Source organism: Nelusetta ayraudi, unplaced genomic scaffold (genome assembly GCF_046127955.1).
Source record: "Nelusetta ayraudi isolate G7.1 ecotype Tasmania unplaced genomic scaffold, CSIRO-AGI_Nayr_v1 ptg000120l, whole genome shotgun sequence".
Lineage (NCBI taxonomy): Eukaryota > Metazoa > Chordata > Actinopteri > Tetraodontiformes > Monacanthidae > Nelusetta > Nelusetta ayraudi.
In genome coordinates, this window is record NW_027466170.1 from 4792501 (window position 1) to 4811524 (window position 19024).

The following is a 19024-nucleotide window of genomic DNA, read 5'->3' on the forward strand; positions in this document are numbered from 1 at the left end:
TATTTTCCACGTAATTACGATGATATTTTATAATATCACTGTTTTTCACTCAATGGTGTTTAACTCTGTTTTTTTTTTCAGAGTTTAGAGAGAGCTCGGAGGGAGAGAATAGAAAGAAAAATAAATGCAACATACATTTTATTTTATTATGTAAATGACCTGAATATTATTACGCAATATCAAAAACATTGATTAACTTGAACCTCCATCCACACAGCAGGGGCAGCAACACCACTACCACTGTACATAAGTGTGAAAGAATGTAGCTAGAAGTGAGTTTCTGTTTTGTGGATTGTGCATTTTAAGGGGAAAAAATGCAACCAGTGTGAGGGACAGACGTGCTTCCTGCTGGTTGCTCAAAGTCAAACCGATGGTGGACGTGCAAAAGCTACTGTTGGAATTCAACTGTTTTCGATGGAAAAATGTTATTGCTTCTGCTGCTTTGTGCAAAGAAAGTTACCACTTCCAGACTAAAAATATGCATCGGCGGAGGAGACAACTCACGCCGGGCGGCTGGTCCTTGGAGAACATGCCGTAGGTGTGGTAGTTGAAGTCGTGCTTGTAGGTTTTGTGCTCCGTCTCGCCAAAGCCGTAGACAAACTCCGATGGCACCAGAGTCGACACTTGGATGAACATATCGGAGAAGGTGAAACCCGGCAGGGCCGAGTCCCAGCTGAGGAGGGGGCGAAGAAAAAAAGAGGAAGAGACAGCGGATTAAATCAGTGAAAGATGAGGGTAAGCAGAGCAGGTGGGGGGATTGGGGGGGATTATTGTCACAGGGAGTTATTCACAATATGCTTGACACAAATAAGCATAATAAGCGGCAGGAAGTGCAGGCGGCCCTCCACCGTGCTTCATACATTTTAATTAGCCAAATTTCAACTGACACTTCTAAGAAAAAAAAGAAATATATATATATGTATATATATATATATATATATATATATATACATATACACACACACACACACCACCAGGCAGGGCTTAAAAAGCACTGAATAAAGCCGAACGCCAGCCCGCCCACCCTCAGACGAGGAGACGCGCTTTGAAAAAAAGATATTGGCCCGGCTGCTGTGACATCACGGCTGTGACGGCTGGACGCGAGCCGGCCAACTGGCAGGGAGAAGCAACCAGGAGCTCCGTGCCGTAGTTGAGGTAGTTTAAAGAGAGTTTTTTTTCTTTTTGTCCCACCTGCGTTTCGCTTCATCGCTGGCTGATACACATCTGACCTGAAGGTGACAATTTAAAGTTTGTTCGCCATAATAATGATGGGCGAGCGCAGGGGAGGTGGGTGGAATCACCGGAACCAAAGCGTGATGTGATGTTTACAGACTTAACCAACCAGATCTGGCATCCTGCTCAAACGGCTAAAAACTCTTGAGTGTCATCGAGAAGAAGACGGCAAAACGAAACAAAACAACTACGTAAGGCGACTGACCGAGGGAGCGACTCAGTCAAAGCGTCAAAGCAACTTAAAAATCTCCTTCACTGACTGACTGACTGACTGACACACTCACATCTTGACTCCTGTGCTCTTCCGGAACACCTGGATGCCAAAGGGACTGTCTTTGTACTTGACCTCGTACAGCCTCTTGGTCGCGTCGCCCTCTGGGGTTGCAGGGATTGTCAGCGGCACCGGGACCTCGTACCGAGGGTTGTTCGGGTCCCAGATCTGGAAAGGAAGTGGGAACACAACAAATTCATCCCGTTTTCATTGTGACTCTTTGTTTTATCATTTATTTGAGAGGTGAGACACAAAATAAAAAGAGGCGCACCCACCTTGAAGCGCAGCATGGTGGCGCTACTGTAAAACACCTGGACGCGGAGGGTGTTGATGTCGGGCGAGCCGACCGGCGCGCTGCTCTGGTTGAACTTGGCATTGCGGACGATGTCAAGGGTGAAACCGGTGTCCGTCACCTCAAACTTGGTGGTGTTGACGTTGTAGCCATGGTCTTTGGGGTAGAAGCACCAGGGGACCTTTTTGATGGTGGTCGGCTGATGGGAAGAAAGAAAGAAGATAAGATGAGACAAGACGAGAACTTCAGAGTCAGATTGTTTCTTTCAGCAAAAAACAGGAAGTCTCCAGGTGGCGCCGCACCTTCCAGATGCAGCCTCTGGCGAGACACGCCGTCTTATTGCCGTTGAGCTGCGGCAGGCAGTCGAAGCGCTGGGACTCCTCAGAGACTGCCCAGTTCACAGTGAAGCTGTGGCCCATCTTGATGCCGAGGCTACCCAGGATTACGGCCTGAAGGCGGAAGAAGAGAAGGACATGTAGAAAGGTGAGACAGTAGAAGAGGTGGAGCGCCATTGGTAGGTCTTCAGGAGGCGTCTTGGGTATGGCAGTAAGCATTAAAACGTTATTCTCGATTAGATTAAATACGAGGAATTGCGATTTAAAATTTGAAACATTCCAATCAAAACACGATTAATTAATCACGGCTAACTGTGTTAACTTTTTGGAGCCCACCGGAGCTCCGCCCAAGGCCTCGTCCGGGGCGTCCCCGCCATGAGAGATGGAGGCGACCGGCCAGAATTTCATTTTTTAACACCGCGTTTCCCCTTCACCCCCGGCCAGAGTGATTACAGCACCGCCGCCGGTCGGCCTTTGATGGATGCGGCCATCTCGAATGGCGTGTGCAACAAAGCAACGAGACCTTGAGGATCTACAGGGAGTGTAGAATGCAACCGCAACACAACATAATACACACCCACACACCCACACACACACACACCCCTGCATGCCCTGTGCTTGTGTGCAATAGCCGCCTCGTGGAAATTGTTATCATTTCTTACACTTAGAGGGACCTTGAGGTCTCTAATGGTGATGGCTTCTCTTCAGCATTGCAGCTGAAACCGACAACAACTACAGGGAGCCGCTACAGATATTAGCATGGATGCTGCTGTAGCGCCACTCTTGGATTAGACACGGATGAACTACCAAAGTACAAGAACAACCAAATATGTTTTTTTCCACAAAGAATGTTTTGTTTTTTGTTTTTAAACCGCTGCTGAACTACAGTCATTGGTCAGCCCGCACTATACTGACATGGGGTAATGTGGCTAGCATCCAGGCTAGCGCTCACACATCTGTCTGGTCTGTCTGAGCTTCAGCCTGTCAACCAGATCTTTCTCTGGATTAAAGTAAAAATTACATTTAAATGTAAATTAAAAATAATGTATTAATAAATCAATTTAAAAAACAAACAAATATAAAATAGATAAATAGATTAATTATAATTGGATCTGATTTTTCAGGAAATATCATATCCCACCAAAATTCCACACACAGGACTGGCCACTTGTCCAGGGTGTCACCCTGATTTTCAGGAACAAGCAGGTATTGAAACCGGATGGATGGATGGATTTAACAGGGTTCCTTCCTGCTGCAGGTAAAGTGGCTCTTGTGTTGCTGACCCACTTTACCTTCTTGTCTGCATCGTAGCTGAAGAGGGAGCTGGACAGTCTGGTCTCTCCCATGCCATGCTGAGACACTTTGACAGAGACGACGGGCGTCGGCACTCCAAGGATGGTGATGTCATCAAAGATCAGGTCATCAGAGTAGTTGTTGTGGGTCACCGTCATTCTCAGAATACCCTGGAACAGGACAGACAGACAGACTGCCTGAGAAAGGCACAAAAAAAGGAAAACCCAGAACAGGAGCAGGACCAGCGGCTACTAGATGGTCTCCTCGACTGGGAGGCACTCGGAGCTCTGACAAAAGGGCGAGTGTATGTTGAAAACACAAGTGTGTGTGTGTGTGTGTGTGTGTGTGAGAGACTTACATTCTTCACGGTGCATTCGTAATGAATGTACTTTCCAGTTCCAAATGTTTCTGTGAAGGAAAAGGAGAGAAAGCTGATGACATCAATTCTGGATTTGGTTTGAAGTTTCTTCAAATCGGACCTTTTTTGGGCGGCTTTCCGTCAATTTGTAGCTAAAGATTTTGTATCTTGAGGGTTAACCCTAATTTCATTTAATTTTAATTCATTTTACGGCACCTCAGCTGATCTGACTCTACAAACTTTGATTCTATAAATTAGTCAAAATATATATACATTTTTTTTTTGTGTGTGTGTGTGTGTGCACGTGATCCACTAGTTTTGCATCAAAACTGGAATGGGAACAAACAGACGAGCGAGCGATTCAGATAAAATCCAGTATCAACGGAACGCCCTCGCGGCTCCAAAGTCCCGGGGGAAGAAAGTACCTCTGGATTCTCCGTCATCCCAGAAGAACTCTCCCGACGCCATGTTGTTGTCGTCCAGGGCGATGATCAGTCCCAACGTGTTGCGGCGACTGGAGACCGCAAAACAAAAAACAATTCATGTTTATTCATATATATATATATATATATATATATATATATATATATATATATGTATATATATATTTTATTTTATTTTATTTTTTTTTTCCAGGCCGTGATGAGGTTTGGAATGATCCGGATGCTCGACCAGGAATGCTGCGTAAAGGTGTGTGTGTGCGTGTGCGTGTGTGTATTACCTGTAGGTGGTTGTGACATCGGGAGCCTGTGTGGGCAGGACGGCACCGCCTCGGATGTGCAGGCCCAGCTTGTCGGCCGGCAGGTGCATCTCCACCCTTGTTTTTCGTTGTTCGCGAGGCAGCTCAAGCAGCTGAAGCATCAAGAGACAGGGTTCACTGAAGTTGCTGACAAAACTTTGCGGTAAGACACAAATTGATACGATGCAATATACTTTATTGTTCCTACCAGGGAAAGTTTGTGGCTGCGTGCATAAATGGCTTTAACAATAAAAAAAAAAAATCTGATTGTAACCGCAAAAAAACTAAATATAATAAAAAATGAAGCCTAGTCCTGATAATTCTGGCCTTGAGCTGCTGTCCGGCTGAAAACAGATTATTTAATTGCCTGGTTTTACAGCCACATGGACTCGTTGATCAGGTCCAAAGAAGCTCGCTGTGATTCATTGTCCGAACTTGTGAGTCGCGACAGCTGAATCACCCTCCAGATACGAGGCCGTAATAACCGTTGGCCCTCCGGCCCGTAAAAAAGATACATGTGTCCCCGTTTGAGTGCGAGTGGTTGCAGGTTAATAATGCCGGGACTTTGCTCCTCTCGCTGCTCTGGACTTGAACTTGAACTTCGCGTTCACGAGCCGTTCATCAATCATCAGCTGCTGTCTGATAGTAGCAGCTAACAGGAAGCTTTTTTTATTATTATTATTATTATTGATTCATCAAAATTGCCTGTGAGGCAACTTTGAACTCGATGTATTTTTGAAGATATTAAAAAATGTTTTCCAACGCGTGAGAAAACCCAGTTGTCCCTTCAATCCTCCTGCAGCTGCAGCAAACGCAGAATCACGTCCGAATCTTTAAAACTGAATCTTTGTATTTGTTTTAATCCAAACCACAAGAAACACACCACATTTGTTTTTGTTTGTCTCATTCTGTTAATTTGCATTAGTTCGGCATGTAGCCACGGGTGATGAGTGGCGCCCCCTGTCTCCTGTCTGAAATAAATAATTATGTAGTATAGCATTTGATTATAGAAGGTGCCACCGCTGGAGGCGACTGGTTTCCTCTGCATGTCTCTGTTTTCTGGTGTTCGTCTCTCTCTCTCTCTCTCTCTCTCTCGCTCTGCGGTGGAATGGGTTCCCCTGAGGGGGCGGGGCCTCACACCAGTCCCAGAAAAACATTTGAAACCTCCCTTCTCTCCTCCTCCTCCTCCACCTCCCATCTTCACCTCCTCTGATCTGTTTTTTTTCGCCTTTCCCAATTTCCTCCGTTTGCAAGGAGGCTACACAGTGTGTGTGTGTGTGTGTGTACATATGTGTGTACATGTGTGTGTGCGGATGTGCCTGCTGTATGTATGTATGTGCGGGTCAGTGTGTGGGCCGGAGCTGCTGGAGCGTCTACAAGCAATTTCAGATCTTATCAGCCGCCCTGTTGTCTTTTCTCCTCTTTTCTTCCTCTTCATCCCGCCACCTCCTCCTCCTCCTATTGTGTCTCCGCCTTTGAGCTCATCTAAAATACGGCACTTCACCCTTTCTCTCTCTCTCTCTCTGTCTCTCGCCTCCCTTGCCCTCTTCTTTTTGTCGACCTCAAACACAAACCTCTGGATTTACATCCCTTCGCTCCGTTTGAATGTGCTGGTTTTATGGGTCTTTTCCACCACATATCACACACACACACACACACACACGCATCGGTGGGACTGACTGGGACGAGGGGCCCGGCGGCCAGGCAGCCCATCTAATCGCTCATCTGATCAGCGGCGGCCGCTTTGCATTGCCGCTGTGACGCACAAATAAGGTCCCGGAGGAGATCAACACCTCTTTTATCTGGCCGTCGGCCCGATAGTCTCTCTCTTCACTCTGTCTTTGTCCCCTGCCTCGCTCGCTCGCTCGCCTCTTATCGCTTCACCACCCTTCCCACCCCCCGCCGACTCAAAACAACTGCGGGCGTCGCAGCGCTGCTACGTTTTGTTTTCCCGCTAACGCGGCGTAGCGCTAACAACACCACCCGCTGATTGGCTGCATGTTTTTTTTTTTTTGCTTTTTTAATTCAGTACTTTATGTCACTGGTCGGCTAAAAAAATATAATAATAACCAAAAAAAAACACCTGTGGGATAAATGGAATTCCAGCGCACTAATACGGCACTCCGTCTTGTTTAGCTCAACTGTCATCACATTCTGCCGTTCTGTCAATGGCTGTTACAGGCTCTGCGTTTTATTTTGTGGCCAACACACACACACACACACACACACACACACACACACACACACACACACAGCACTTTTTGGCAGAAAATACTCCAGAAACAGAAAAAAAACCCACAAAAACCCAGCGAGGACGGCTTGGAGTGTGCAGTTGCGTGTCGTCTTCTGTTGTGGTGGCGCTTTTGTCATAATTACAATAATTACGCCCCTCTTTTGCTAATTTCTGTTGTGCGACGTCTGAAGAGGAAGCGTGTGCTTGTGTGGTGTGTATGTGTGTGTGTGTGTGTGTGTGTGGGTGTGGGTGGAGGAGGAGGCTGTGAAGTGCTCTTACCGTCTCGTAGTCGTACCAGCGGGCGTTGGGGATGTAGGCCGACACCTTGTCCACACCCTGCGGAAGGAAAAACACAACGGTTAGGGAAAAAAATAATAATAATAATGATATGCTGATGTACGTCTGCAGCAGCCAATAAGGCGGCCCCGTTCATTTCAATGGAGTCGTACGCCAAAAGTATATTGGCAATCCGGTGTCCAGTTCTTATAAGAATACATCCGTGATGGTGAGACGAGAGGAGGAAGCGCAGCGCGGCACAAAGGCCTGGCGGCGGTGATTCCGGGAGATCAAGGAGCTTTATTTTCCAGACGTCCTGTCATCTGATAGAAAGTTTCCACAAAGCCCACCCCTCCCCGTCCTCCTACCCCTACCCCTCACCTCCACACACCGCGGTGACATTTCCGCCAAGGCGGATGATGGAAAAGACGACGGCGCCGAGCGGCGACTGATAGGTGACACCCTTTGATAGCTGGAGGACGGACGCCGGCAATCAATAGCGGCGATGGCGAGGCGCCTTTGATAGCCTCGCCATCGCTGCCGCCACTGGCCTGCTCTTTGTGATCGCGGCGGGTTGTGTTCAAAGACAGCAAACTGTGAACCCAGCAGGGGAGTGAAGCCCCCCCCGCCCCACCTTCACCCTGTTATAAAAGGGAAACCGCCGGTCAATTTACAGAATATAGATCCAGTCTGGAATCTGAGAGATTTGTGTCACAAAGAGTCACAAGTGAGTCGGGTTTTATGAGACTGTTGACCAAAGTGTCGTTTGGCAGCAGGAACCACTGGAGACAGATATAGATTTAATCTCTTAGAATCTTGAGTCTCGAGTGTCTGGCTTTGTGCGACGGACGGAGGGTCATTTTTCACCTCCAGTCTCGCACTTCAAGAGAGACGAAGGTGTCACGGATGTCAGATGTCCCTCGGTCAGTTGCCATGCGAGATTCCAGGAAGTGATAAACAGTTTTTCCTGTCATGCATTAACAATTTCCACCTATTGAGTCCAGAAAGTCCTTTTTCCCCCTTCTTTCCCCCCAAAGTCACGTCGCATTCAAAAGTTGTGTTTTTTGTTTTTTTGGGGTTTTTTTTGTACTGCGTACAATATGGTGACGGCGAAGGAATATTTACAGTTGGCACCAGTCAAATAGGAGTCGATTTTAAGGGGCTGGATGTCAGAGGGAAGAAACATCTGCTCTAAAACTCCTTCAGAGGTTCTGGTGAAGACGTATCGCTCCAGCGGCCTTTTAACAGGACTAAATGACTTAAACGTCCTCCGTTGGGGAGGGGGTAACTGCATTAAGCGGCGGGAGTCAGATCACCTGTCAGGGCCGCTGGTGTCTGATTTGCTCGCGGCAACTATCACTCACACAGCTGACAAAATGGGCGGTGCTGAGCGCCAGACCGCGGCCAAGGCTGCTGACCGTGATTGGGAGGGACAAGGAGGCATCGTTTTTTTTCGACAGGAGGAGGGATTTGATCAGGTGGGCCAGCGATTCGTACTGGCAGCGCGATCAGACGGCAGCGGGGGTGGATGATAGAGGGGTGAGGAATGGGGGCTGATGAGGGGGATGGAGGCACGAGTGTGTGAGTGAGTCCACGGCGGTGGCTGATTAAGAGAATGCAGATGAGACGTTTGATAAGAGGGGACGAGCTGCAAAAAGAAGAAGAAGAAGGGGGCAATGGGCAAGAGGGAGGGAAGGAGGAAGGGAGGGTTGAAGACCAGAGGGGGGATGATGGAGGGGAGAGAGTGCAGGAAGATCTCTGCACTTTATCGCGGAGATCAAGGTTAAAGCATCGACTGATCTGGAAGGGAGAGAGAGAGAGGGAGCGAGAGAAAGAGAGAGCTGGAGCATCATTAGGGAGCGGCCAGAGAGAGAGAGAGAACGGTCAGGAGCGAGAGAGAGAGAGAGAGAGAGAGAGAGTCAGAGAGAGAGAGAGAGAGAGTCAGAGAGAGAGAGAGAGAGCAGTCAGGAGAGGAGACGACAATAATTGAAAAGGGAGAGTGTGTATTTTCACACCAGAAGCAGGTGAGTCCCGTTCGAAACAGCAGTGAATGTGATTCCAGGGAATCACCTTTCAAGGCAGCGGGGCGGGCGGAGTCAAAGACAACTCATCAGAATCATGTGACAGTTTTGGCACTGCTGTCCTCCTGGTCATTCAATCCTGCAGCCCTGATGCGTTATGCAGATGATACACTCGTCTGCTCTGGTAAGCAACTTCCTACGGCTGACGGTTCAAACCTCGACATTTGGTGCGATTGTCTTCACGTGGAGGTGCAAATTGTGCAGGTCGGCAGAAGCGGGCCCGATGTTGATGACATGTTGATGATGGATCATCGTTCACCCGGTTCATTATACCACATGATCGTGAGCAACAGCTCCGACGTGGCAGTTTAGTTTGCCAGACATCCCATCCTACAAGGCTGTAACGTATCTCATCATGTCCCATTCTCTGCATTGCTCTTCCCCAACCTGTCCTGTCCCTTACCATCCTATCCTATCCCACCCTACGTTACACTGCCCTATCCATTCTTATCCCACAGGATCCTGCTCAATGCCCTTTCCAACCTGTTGTAGCCTATCCTTTCTTTGTCTCGTCCTAGGCCTTACCATCCTAACCTATTCTTTACCATTCTGTACCATCCTAACCATCCTGGTCCTCGCCTTCTTTGTTTGGTTTTTCGTCTCTTTCTTGTTGTTTAACAATTCACAGGGAGAAAATCTGGCTCCTTTCCCGAATGCTTAGATGATGGGAGCACAAAAAAAAGAAGAAGCCCCGAAGCCGTGGGCCTCCTCCTGTTGGAAACTTTTCTCTCTGATTGAAGGCACTTTATCGCCAGCCCCGTGAATCCAATTCGCTTCCCACTATTCTGTAATTCACAGGAGGCCGCGCTAAATTGCTTATTAATCAGGCCACTTTGACATGACCGCAATTGCTGTCTATGCACACATACACTGGCACGTAGATATGCATGCACGCACGCACGCACGCACACACACACACACACCTATCTACACTTCTAATCTGCTAGTAATGAGGTCAGCGCTCTCATTAGAGCTCAGAGAAAAGAGGGAGGATATGAAAGAGAGAGGAAAGGGGGGGATGAGAGGAGGGGAGGGCAACAAAGAAACTCCCATGTCATGTTTTCCCACCGGAGGTCAGCGTGTGTGTGTGTGTGTGTGTGTGTGTGTGTGTGTGTGTACGTAACCCATCAGCTTGATCTGCAGATCCGCCCATCGTTCACTGTGTGCAGCCTCTGCAGACTCACTGCAAAAGAACTGGGTACAGCTGTGTGTGTGTGTGTGTGTGTGTGTGTGTGTGTGTGTGTGTGTACATGTGTGTGTTCCAGGTGTGTGCCTACCGGGTCAAGCACAGGTGTGATGAGCAGGTGTTTGCCCCAGAGGAACTGACGGTCCACATTCCAGGTGTTCCTGTCAGAGTAGAACCTGCGGGCGAACGGGAAAAAGTGCGTTTGCTACTTTGTTATTTGTGGCGGGAAAATCAATGCAGCGCAAATCAGCTTTTGTCGGTCGGCATCGAGGAAACCTTGGCGTGTCCTGTGAGATTGCAAACAACACGCCAAGGAGCTATTTGAATTGTATATATTCTATTTTCAATTTTTAACTGATTTATATATCCATTCTAACTGGTTTTCTTTGCATTTTTAAAAATGCACATTTTTGTTTTCCATTAACTGTCTTATGAACACACACACAAACACACATATATGTATACTTTGATGGAGCACAAAAAGAATGTTTTTCATAACTCTCCGCTGACCCTCCCAGTTGCCAGCAGCTACGCAAGCAGCCAGCGAATCTTGGCCCGGCTGAAAAGATTCCAGCCGGCCAACAGGAAGATGCACTTCTGCAGGCATCAGCTGTCGCCCAACGTTCCGCTGCCATTGGCCAGTTGGCAGCAGCTCAGGCAATAAGGTCACACTCATATCGCCACAACTGACCCGGCAAAGTCTATGTGTGTGTGTGTGTGTGTGTGTATACTTTGTCCAGTCCGACAGCCGTCTGCTTAAGATGATGAACCCAATTTCTAAGTTTGTTTGTGTGAATAAAACACAATCGCAAACAAACTTGAGGATGTCAACGTATTTCTTTTCTGGAAACACTGTTGCTGGTCTTCCAATCGGATTCGTCCGCTGTGATATTTTCAAACCTGGGTATTGCGAGCGGCCAGTAACATTCGGCGATACAAGTTGCATTTCCATAAGCCTTAGAATTGGGCAAAACCTAAATATGGCAATAAAAAACTGGTGATGGAAACAGCTGAACTTGGAAAAACCTCTCAAACATGGCTGAAAGCTTTTGATTGGTTTTTCCACACGTATCCATATAGAGGTGTATTGCAAAAGTGAAAACACTTTGACATACGGGGTCACGTGACCAGTTCACTTCAAGTGAAAATGGTGCGTTATGATGGGACGGAGGAAGAGACGGAATATTTTTTACAAGTAATCAAAGAGAAAAATGTAACAACCATTCTTGGCAGCAAACAAATGTAAACAAACAACAGCAAACGTACTTCTCGTAAAATCTCGCAGGACGAGATCTTACGAGAAGTACGGCGAGAAGTGTGCGCTTCACACCGTTCAGTTTAAACACCTGCAAATTGCAATTGTGCTTTGTCGAAATTTTTAGAAATATTGCTTTTATTTTGTATTTGAAACACAGTTAGTGACTCACTCGTGCATGAGGGGCCGCACCACCGTCTGGCCGGCAGTGTGAGCCTTGTAGAAGAGCGTGTAGAGGTACGGCAGCAGCGTGTAGCGGATGTTCAGGTAGTGCTTGGAGCTGGTCGCCACGCCGGAGTCGGCACCGTAGTAGGCTGGATCCTGAGGCTGAGGACACAATCAATGCAATCCTCAAGTTAGCGGGTTGACGAGTGAGCGAGCAAAATGATGAAGGAAAAAATAAAATAAAGCTGGAGGGAGCAGAGGGAGAAAAAAGTTTCCGAAAAGGACAGATAGAGAAACTTAACTTTAAGATTCTTTACGTTTTTACCACGTCTGTGCGTAGGCATTTAACGTAGCTATAAATTAATGTCACCTTTATTAGGGGGGAATGGAAGAGCAGGAAAAGGACAAAAAGGGATGAAACAAAGTGGCAAAAAAAAGAAAAAAAAAAGTCCTCTGAGAGAAACAGAAAGTGTGATTTGATTTGGACGACGGCGGAGAGCGAGAGGGTGATTAGCTGCTAACAGGCCGTGCTCCTCTCATCTGCTAATCATTAATGCCCATGGCACCACTGAGGGTGTGTGTGTGTGTGTGTGTGTGTGTGTGTGTGTGGCCTGGATAGCCGTGTGATGAGAGCCGTGATTAGGGCAAAGCAAAGGTCACACATTAGCTGTCTCATTTAGCCCAAACCGTACTTCAAATCCATCATCATCATCATCATCATCATCATCATCATCATCATCACGTCCCCGTCCTCCAGCACACACACACACACACACACACACACACACACACACACACACACATACACAGAGCCACCTTGATGCTGCTGTGTTATTTTTTGCAACACTGATGACAAGAGAAAATGTCACCGTGTGTGTGTGTGTGTGTGCGTGCGCTTGCATGCGCGTATGTGGGAACATCAATTTTCACGCCACATTCAACGCCGACTGCTGACTTTATTTTTTCTCCTTTAATTTGTTTCCCTGTGCGACGGGAACTCGGTGTGCGGCGTCGACACAAACGCGGCTGCAGGCTCAGCAGGTGCTCATCCTCAAAGTCGGGTTTTTTTCATTTTTTGTGATATTTTCTTTCTTGTTTTTTTCTTTTGCAATGAGCTAAATTGTGACATTTACATTCACTGTCGACCGGTTAAATGTCAATAAAGCCCCCATGGTGTTATTTTAGCATTACAGGGCTGTAGTCTGCTGCGGTTTGGCTTCAGGAAAGTTCTTTTTCATTTTATTTTAGCAACCAATCAGCAGGAAGCCCAGATAGATCAGAGAGATCAGACGTTTGGATATTTGATTAAGTTTTTGTGGAGGCAAAGCACAAAATGTGGACTAAACACTCGTTTGACTGAAATAAGCTGCAAAAAAACAGAGAAATCAGAGGCAAGCAGGGTGGCGGCTCTTTACTCAGTTCTGTCATAGTAAAAAAAAACAAAAATCTGATTGAAACCCGTGAAAAGCAGCGACGGGGGTGAAACGTTCACGCCGTGACTTCTCTCCGGCTTGAAACAAAAAAACTACTTTCATGTTTTGCAACATCTCAGAAGTTACCTAAAGGTTCGCGACTGTTTGTTCGCACAACGTTATGCGGCACGATGTTGCCGTCGCGTCGCGCAATGTCCCCGCTGACCCTGCCGGCGTTTTGAAAAGAAGTTCGACCGTTTAAAAGAGGCGTCGCTTTAGAAGACTCCCTCCGCCCCCGCCCCCACCCCCACCCTGGCCTCCACCTCCCTCACCGACCTCCAAATACTCAACGTGTTAGCGAGTGGCAACCCAGATCAGCTGTTCTCGTCTCACAGATGCTTGGCTGCTGGCGTGACGTCTCCATGGAGATACCAGGAGTAGCTTCTATTTTTAACCCCTCTTGGAGTCGTTGTTTGAGGGAGTGTTGCGAGAAAGGAGACGAGCGCAGGGGGCTTCACATCGTTTGCTAGCATTCACAGATTTGAAGGTGCCACACACACACACACACACACACACAAACACACACACACACACACACACACACACACACACACGAACACACACACACGAACACAGACACACGAGCACAGACACTACCAGTCAAAAGTCTGGACACACCTTCTCAATTGTTTTAGTTTTTTTAGTTTAGTTAGAATCATTTTTTTTTTTTTAACTTTCTACACTGCAGACACTGAAGACTTGAAATATATGAGCAAGATATACTGTATGTCATTTTTGCTGCAAAGAAAAACACGTTCAATAACTCTAACTAGGCTTTTAATGAAGGTGGCTATTCTGAAGAATTTAAATATAAAAGGTGTTTTTAGTTATTTTACACTTTCATTGTTTCCCACATAACTCCATGTGTGTTCACAAGACATTTTGATGCCTTCAGTGAGAAACTGCAATGTCAATAGTCATGAGAGTGAAAGAAAAGACATTAAAATCAGAGGGTGTGTCCAAACTTTTCACTTGCTTATGTACACAGGTGCTGCAGTACTCAGGAACGAACACAGGTGGCGCCACCGCGGAGGTTACCTGGTAGCCCTCGGCGTTGTGGTTCCGGCTGAAGGGGTAGAAGGCTCCCACCTGCATCCAGCGCTGGCACAGCTCCTCGGTGGAGTTGTCGAAGAAGCCGCAGATGTCGGCGCCGATCTGGAACACAAGTTGTGTCGTTGCCGTCGTCATCGTCGACAAAAACAAAAACGTGGCACAAAAGTGTCGACGGAGCGCCGGCGGAGGGACGTGGGCTAGCTCCTAGCGGAAAAGCTACGTCCGCCGCTTATCGGTTGTCGTTCAAAAAAAAAAGCGATGCTGATGCTCGTCGGCCGTCGTTGTCGTTGTGTGTTTGTTTGTTTGTTTTTTTCAAAAGTCCTCAGCTTGATCCCGCCGCAACTTACGGCAGATTGGATCAATTTTTTTTTTTTACAATAAGTGCACAACGGCGGTGGCCGATAACAATCGAGGAGGCGCTTGTGTTGTATTGTGTTGTGTTGTGTTGTGTTGTATTGTCGAGCGCCTGGCTGCATTTTTTACAACTGACAAAACAGGAAGGGAAGCCATCCAAATCCCTTCTCCCCTCTCCCGCTCTTTCTGTGTGTGTGTGTGTGTGTGTGTGTGTGTGTCTCCTGGAGACAACCGCTAAAAATCTTCTCAGCTCGCTCCCACCAGGATGTGTTTGGCATTGCGTTCGACCACCTGACGCGCACAGCTGGAAGTCTGTTTTTTTCTGTGTGTGTGTGTGTGTGTGTGTGTGTGTGTGTGTGTGTGTGTGTGTGTGTGTGTGCTGCGTGTTTGCTCAGCTCCCCGCGGTCGTCCCCCAAACAACTGTCTGTCTGGGCCGTCTTCTCGACACGCGCACACTCGGAGAGGCAGCGGCTGAGCGTCGGGAGTCTTTTGTGGAAGTCTCCCCAGCTCCACCAGTTAGCATTGTGTCAACATTTCAGTGCACACAACCAGCGACCGCGACTCACTTCCTGTTCCACGTGAGTGTGTTGCTAAACCACAGGACAGCTGCAGCTTTAACGCTCGACGCCCGACGAGGTCGACGTTCGAGGAGAGGAGAAACTCCCCTGCGACGCTCCTCCGAGCGGCGCTCCGACTCGTCCTACTCACGTAGGGAATTCCGAAGAGGCCGAACTCCAGCATTCCCGGGATGGCCCACTTGATGTCGTTCCAGTTGGCTGCATTGTCGCCCAGCCAGTGACCCGAGTACTTGCCCACGCCCGGGAAGGAGGAGCGGGTCAGCATCAGGGTGCGCTTGTTTCCAAACACCTTCTTCAGGGCCCTGAGTGACGGGGGAGAGGCAGAGGTCAGAGGTCAGAGGTCAGTGAGATGGGGGAAAGGGTCTTGGGTATAAAATATTTAGCTGTTGATGCGACTCAAAGCACAATAACAGTGTTCTATTTAGGTTTAGATCCTTTTAGATTAAGTCATTCTTTATTGTCTTGTGTTGTTTTTTCTCAGATTTGTCTTCTGATGCTCAACCTCCCAGCCGCACTGATGCTTCTCTCCTCTCTAATCTGAGCGGCAGGTGGCGGCTCGTGGTTGAGCGGCAGATTAGAGGGATTCCCAAAGAAAGAGACAACGGTGTGATTATCCAGTTGTTTCTTCATTTCGTCTTTCATTTTTTTTTTCCCTTCAACGCACCGCAGTGACGACGTCATCTGTTCGGCCCCGCCTCTTCCTCCCAGGGTGGGGCTCGGAGGGGTGGGGGGTTCAGTGCTGCTCTTTAAGTGTCACACAAACGGCGCTTCTCCTCTCTTTAATGAGCGAGATGGAAAAGCCTCGATTGATTTGCGTGACAATCAGAAGCCGGATGATCTTTGCCAAATCCCGCCCAGCTGCCAATGAAACGCTTTAATTAGCCAGACGGACGAGAGCGGCGGGAACAGCTGGAGAAACTTCCCTGCCGGAGGGGAGACGGCCAGTTCATCCGTCACACAATGTTTGGTTCTTTGACTTTTTTTCTCTGTCGGGTTTTGTAGTTTCCTGGAGTTGACTGGCAGTACAACACACAGGGTTGCTGGTTCGACTCCTGTGTTTGGGTTGGCGCTGATCTCGCACGGATCACGCAGAGTTCATCCCTACATTGTTGCTCATCCATCTGGCTAACATTGGAATATCAGCAGACACCACATCCAATCAACTTCTAGTTCATCCAATCAGCTTCCGGGGGGGAGTTTTGCCTCCTCTTTCTCCTCTATTTCCTCCTTTGGGCTCATGTGAGAGGAAATCGCAACAGGTGAACTGCACATACGATTCACTCGGAGCCAGAAGACTCAAAGACTCAAAAACGTCTGACGGATGTAACGAGACACCGTGACTCAAATGAACGTTTCTGTCTCATGTTCCGTTGCAGGAATGAGTCGTTCATTCAAACTCGCCGGGAGTCGAGCTTTTTCAGCACAAAACTTGCAGATGTCCTGCAAGAGGCCGGTTTTCTTGTGCCGTCTAGACTGTTAACGCACCTCCGCGGCCGCCAAAACTTGCGGGGTGAGCAGCTTTTTGTTGTTGCTTTATTAAAAATGACACATGGAGGGAACTCACTTGTCGGTGGACAGCACCATGGAGTAGCCGTACAGGCTGTGCACGTCGTAGTGGTTCCCCCAGGCCTGCTTGGCGTCCATGCACAGGGTCTTGCTGTACATCACCTCGTCCAGGATCCCTGGCGGAGGGGAGAAGGGGGGTGGATAGGGAGGAGGGGGGGGGGGGGGGAGGCGAGAGGTCTGGAAAACTGAGAACGAACGGTGCAAAGTAAACCACCAGGGGGAGCGTCCCGTTCCCTGCTGCCGTCATCGTCCTATCCAGGACAGGTTGATTTTGAAAATGCCTCACCAGGGATTTAGTCTAGATGAGGCTTTATTTTCAAACTCCATTCATCAAGTTGCTCACAGTTTTTTCTTTTTTTTTTTTCAGGCCACAGGCGACAAAACTGTGACAAACTTCATGACCTCTGCAGCGACCTCCAGCTGCGCTACTGCCCCCTGGCACTGAGGAGGACAAAACTGCACTTGTCAGCCTCTGGCTTCAGCAAAAAGAAAAAAAAAAAAAAAGAAAAAAGAAGAAAAAGGGGCGTGATCAGGAGAGAGAGAGTGGGCGGTTCTTACTGGGCGTGTACGGAGGGTAGTTGAGGTTGTTGTCGGCGCAGCCATTGATGGATCCCTTCTTGAAGTTGGACACCTCGTTCATGTCCTGCCGACATCACAGAAGCTGCGTTACCGTTACGGTTTTTCGCAAAATGAAAACGATTTTTCTAAAATTGAAATCCTAAAATTTCGTCCAGCAAGATTTTTGATTTGGGTCATGGAAACACAGCTAGGGAAACATTGAAGAACACGGGCTCGACCTTTGACCTTCCTCTACACCTGAACCGCCTCCCCCGACCCCTCCCGACTATGAGCTGCGGTGAGATGTGACGACCGACGTCCTGCAGCTGTTAACGAGCCGCAGTAACGAGCGAGTCACTGAACCGTGTTCGGCTCTGGAATCATTAACGCTTCATTAAAAAGAAATAAATAAATAAAAAATACTTTTTACTACTTTTTGGCGCTGTGCTGTTCCATCCTCGGCAAATTAATTTTCACCAAAAAAAAAAAAAGAAGAAGACATGAAAACGTTGCCCCGCTGCCTCGGCTATGCTGTAATTGGCTGCTGAATCACGCCGGCGTCGGTTTCTTTTCTTTCTTTTTTTTTCCTCCTTCTTCTTTTTAAACTAATCAGCAGGTGTGAAGCAGCTCGGAGCTTTTTGACGCGTTCGGAATTGACTCACAATCCAGAGGGCATCGTGTTTGATCTCCTTGGAGAAGCGGTGGTACTCATCAACCCACCACTCGGTGCAGCTATCGCTGGTGTAGTCTGGGAACACCGTCTCCCCCGGCCACACCTGAGAGACAAGCACAGGGTTGGCAATTAAAATACACAGTTTTTTTTATTTAAAGAAAATAGTCTAAAGTAAAATAAATAAAAAAATAAAAATAAATAAAAGTTCAAACAATCACAGGGAGTCCAGGCTGTTTTCTTTGCTGCAGTGGAGTCGTGATAATGAGCTCTGACACGAACAGAGGGACAAAAACCCAGCAGCAGCTCACAGCGCGCCACGAGTCACATGGTTCCATCCAGACACCATGTGACTCAGGAGAGTGAAACAGGAAGTCAAAAGGAAAATATCGCTAGATCTTTTTCAAAAGATTTCAAAGACAGACGAGCCGCACTGCGTTCTGCGAACCAGATCGTCTGAATGGGTGAGTCACTGAGTCACTGGCGAAAAGCATCCGTTCGCAGTGTTTCATCGTCTGTCGGCGGAGACGGTTTTTGTCTTCCGGCGTTTTATCGACTGTTGCTGCACGTCTTTAAGTTCAATCAATCATCAGGCCTTTAATTGGACAAGAAAAGAATAGTGCGGGGGGTGGAGGGTTGGGGGGGGGGGGGGGTGACAGAGTGAGTGTTGTGGTCCAGACATAACAAATCTAAAAGAAAAAAACGGAGGAGGAAAAAAAAGCTGTCTGGATGGCTGTAAACAAAACGGTGAGAGTGAAAGACGACAGCAGGGGAGGAAGATCGATGGAGCGGCTGAGAGTCGAGAGAGGACGAGTATCAGGACGCCTGGTAAAAACAGGGAGAAGAAGAAGAAGAAGAAGAAGAAGAAGAAGAAGAAGAAAGAAGAGGGAGAAGAAAGATGAGGAAGAAGAAGAGGAAGAAGAAGAAGACAAACATGTAAAAAATAAACAGAAAGAGCCCAAAAGAAATATTCCACCTTTCAATGTTTCAGAAGAATGAAGGCTTATTCATGTCAGTATGTTGATCGCTTCTTTGCACTATTCTGCTGCTCAAATG

General features: G+C 47.8%; 2 protein-coding genes across 2 annotated transcripts in view; both read right to left on the bottom strand.

The window, feature by feature from the left end:
• Positions 1 to 19024, bottom strand: part of si (sucrase-isomaltase) — a 52059-nt gene that overhangs the window by 21342 nt on the left and 11693 nt on the right. The window contains exons 13-28 of the mRNA XM_076049696.1: positions 17961 to 18074; positions 17299 to 17383; positions 16739 to 16856; positions 15305 to 15476; positions 14228 to 14344; positions 11725 to 11879; positions 10389 to 10473; positions 7034 to 7090; positions 4504 to 4634; positions 4208 to 4296; positions 3783 to 3832; positions 3424 to 3594; positions 2099 to 2245; positions 1780 to 1995; positions 1518 to 1672; positions 505 to 673 (exon numbers count right to left, since the gene is read on the bottom strand). Of these exons, the coding sequence (XP_075905811.1) occupies positions 505 to 673; positions 1518 to 1672; positions 1780 to 1995; positions 2099 to 2245; positions 3424 to 3594; positions 3783 to 3832; positions 4208 to 4296; positions 4504 to 4634; positions 7034 to 7090; positions 10389 to 10473; positions 11725 to 11879; positions 14228 to 14344; positions 15305 to 15476; positions 16739 to 16856; positions 17299 to 17383; positions 17961 to 18074 (2031 nt within the window). The remainder of the gene's footprint in view (positions 1 to 504; positions 674 to 1517; positions 1673 to 1779; positions 1996 to 2098; positions 2246 to 3423; positions 3595 to 3782; positions 3833 to 4207; positions 4297 to 4503; positions 4635 to 7033; positions 7091 to 10388; positions 10474 to 11724; positions 11880 to 14227; positions 14345 to 15304; positions 15477 to 16738; positions 16857 to 17298; positions 17384 to 17960; positions 18075 to 19024) is intronic.
• Positions 1401 to 19024, bottom strand: part of LOC142903930 (cholinesterase-like) — a 92782-nt gene continuing 75158 nt past the window's right edge. The window contains exon 11 of the transcript XR_012929301.1: positions 1401 to 1420. The gene's annotated coding sequence lies outside the window, so the exon portion shown is untranslated. The remainder of the gene's footprint in view (positions 1421 to 19024) is intronic.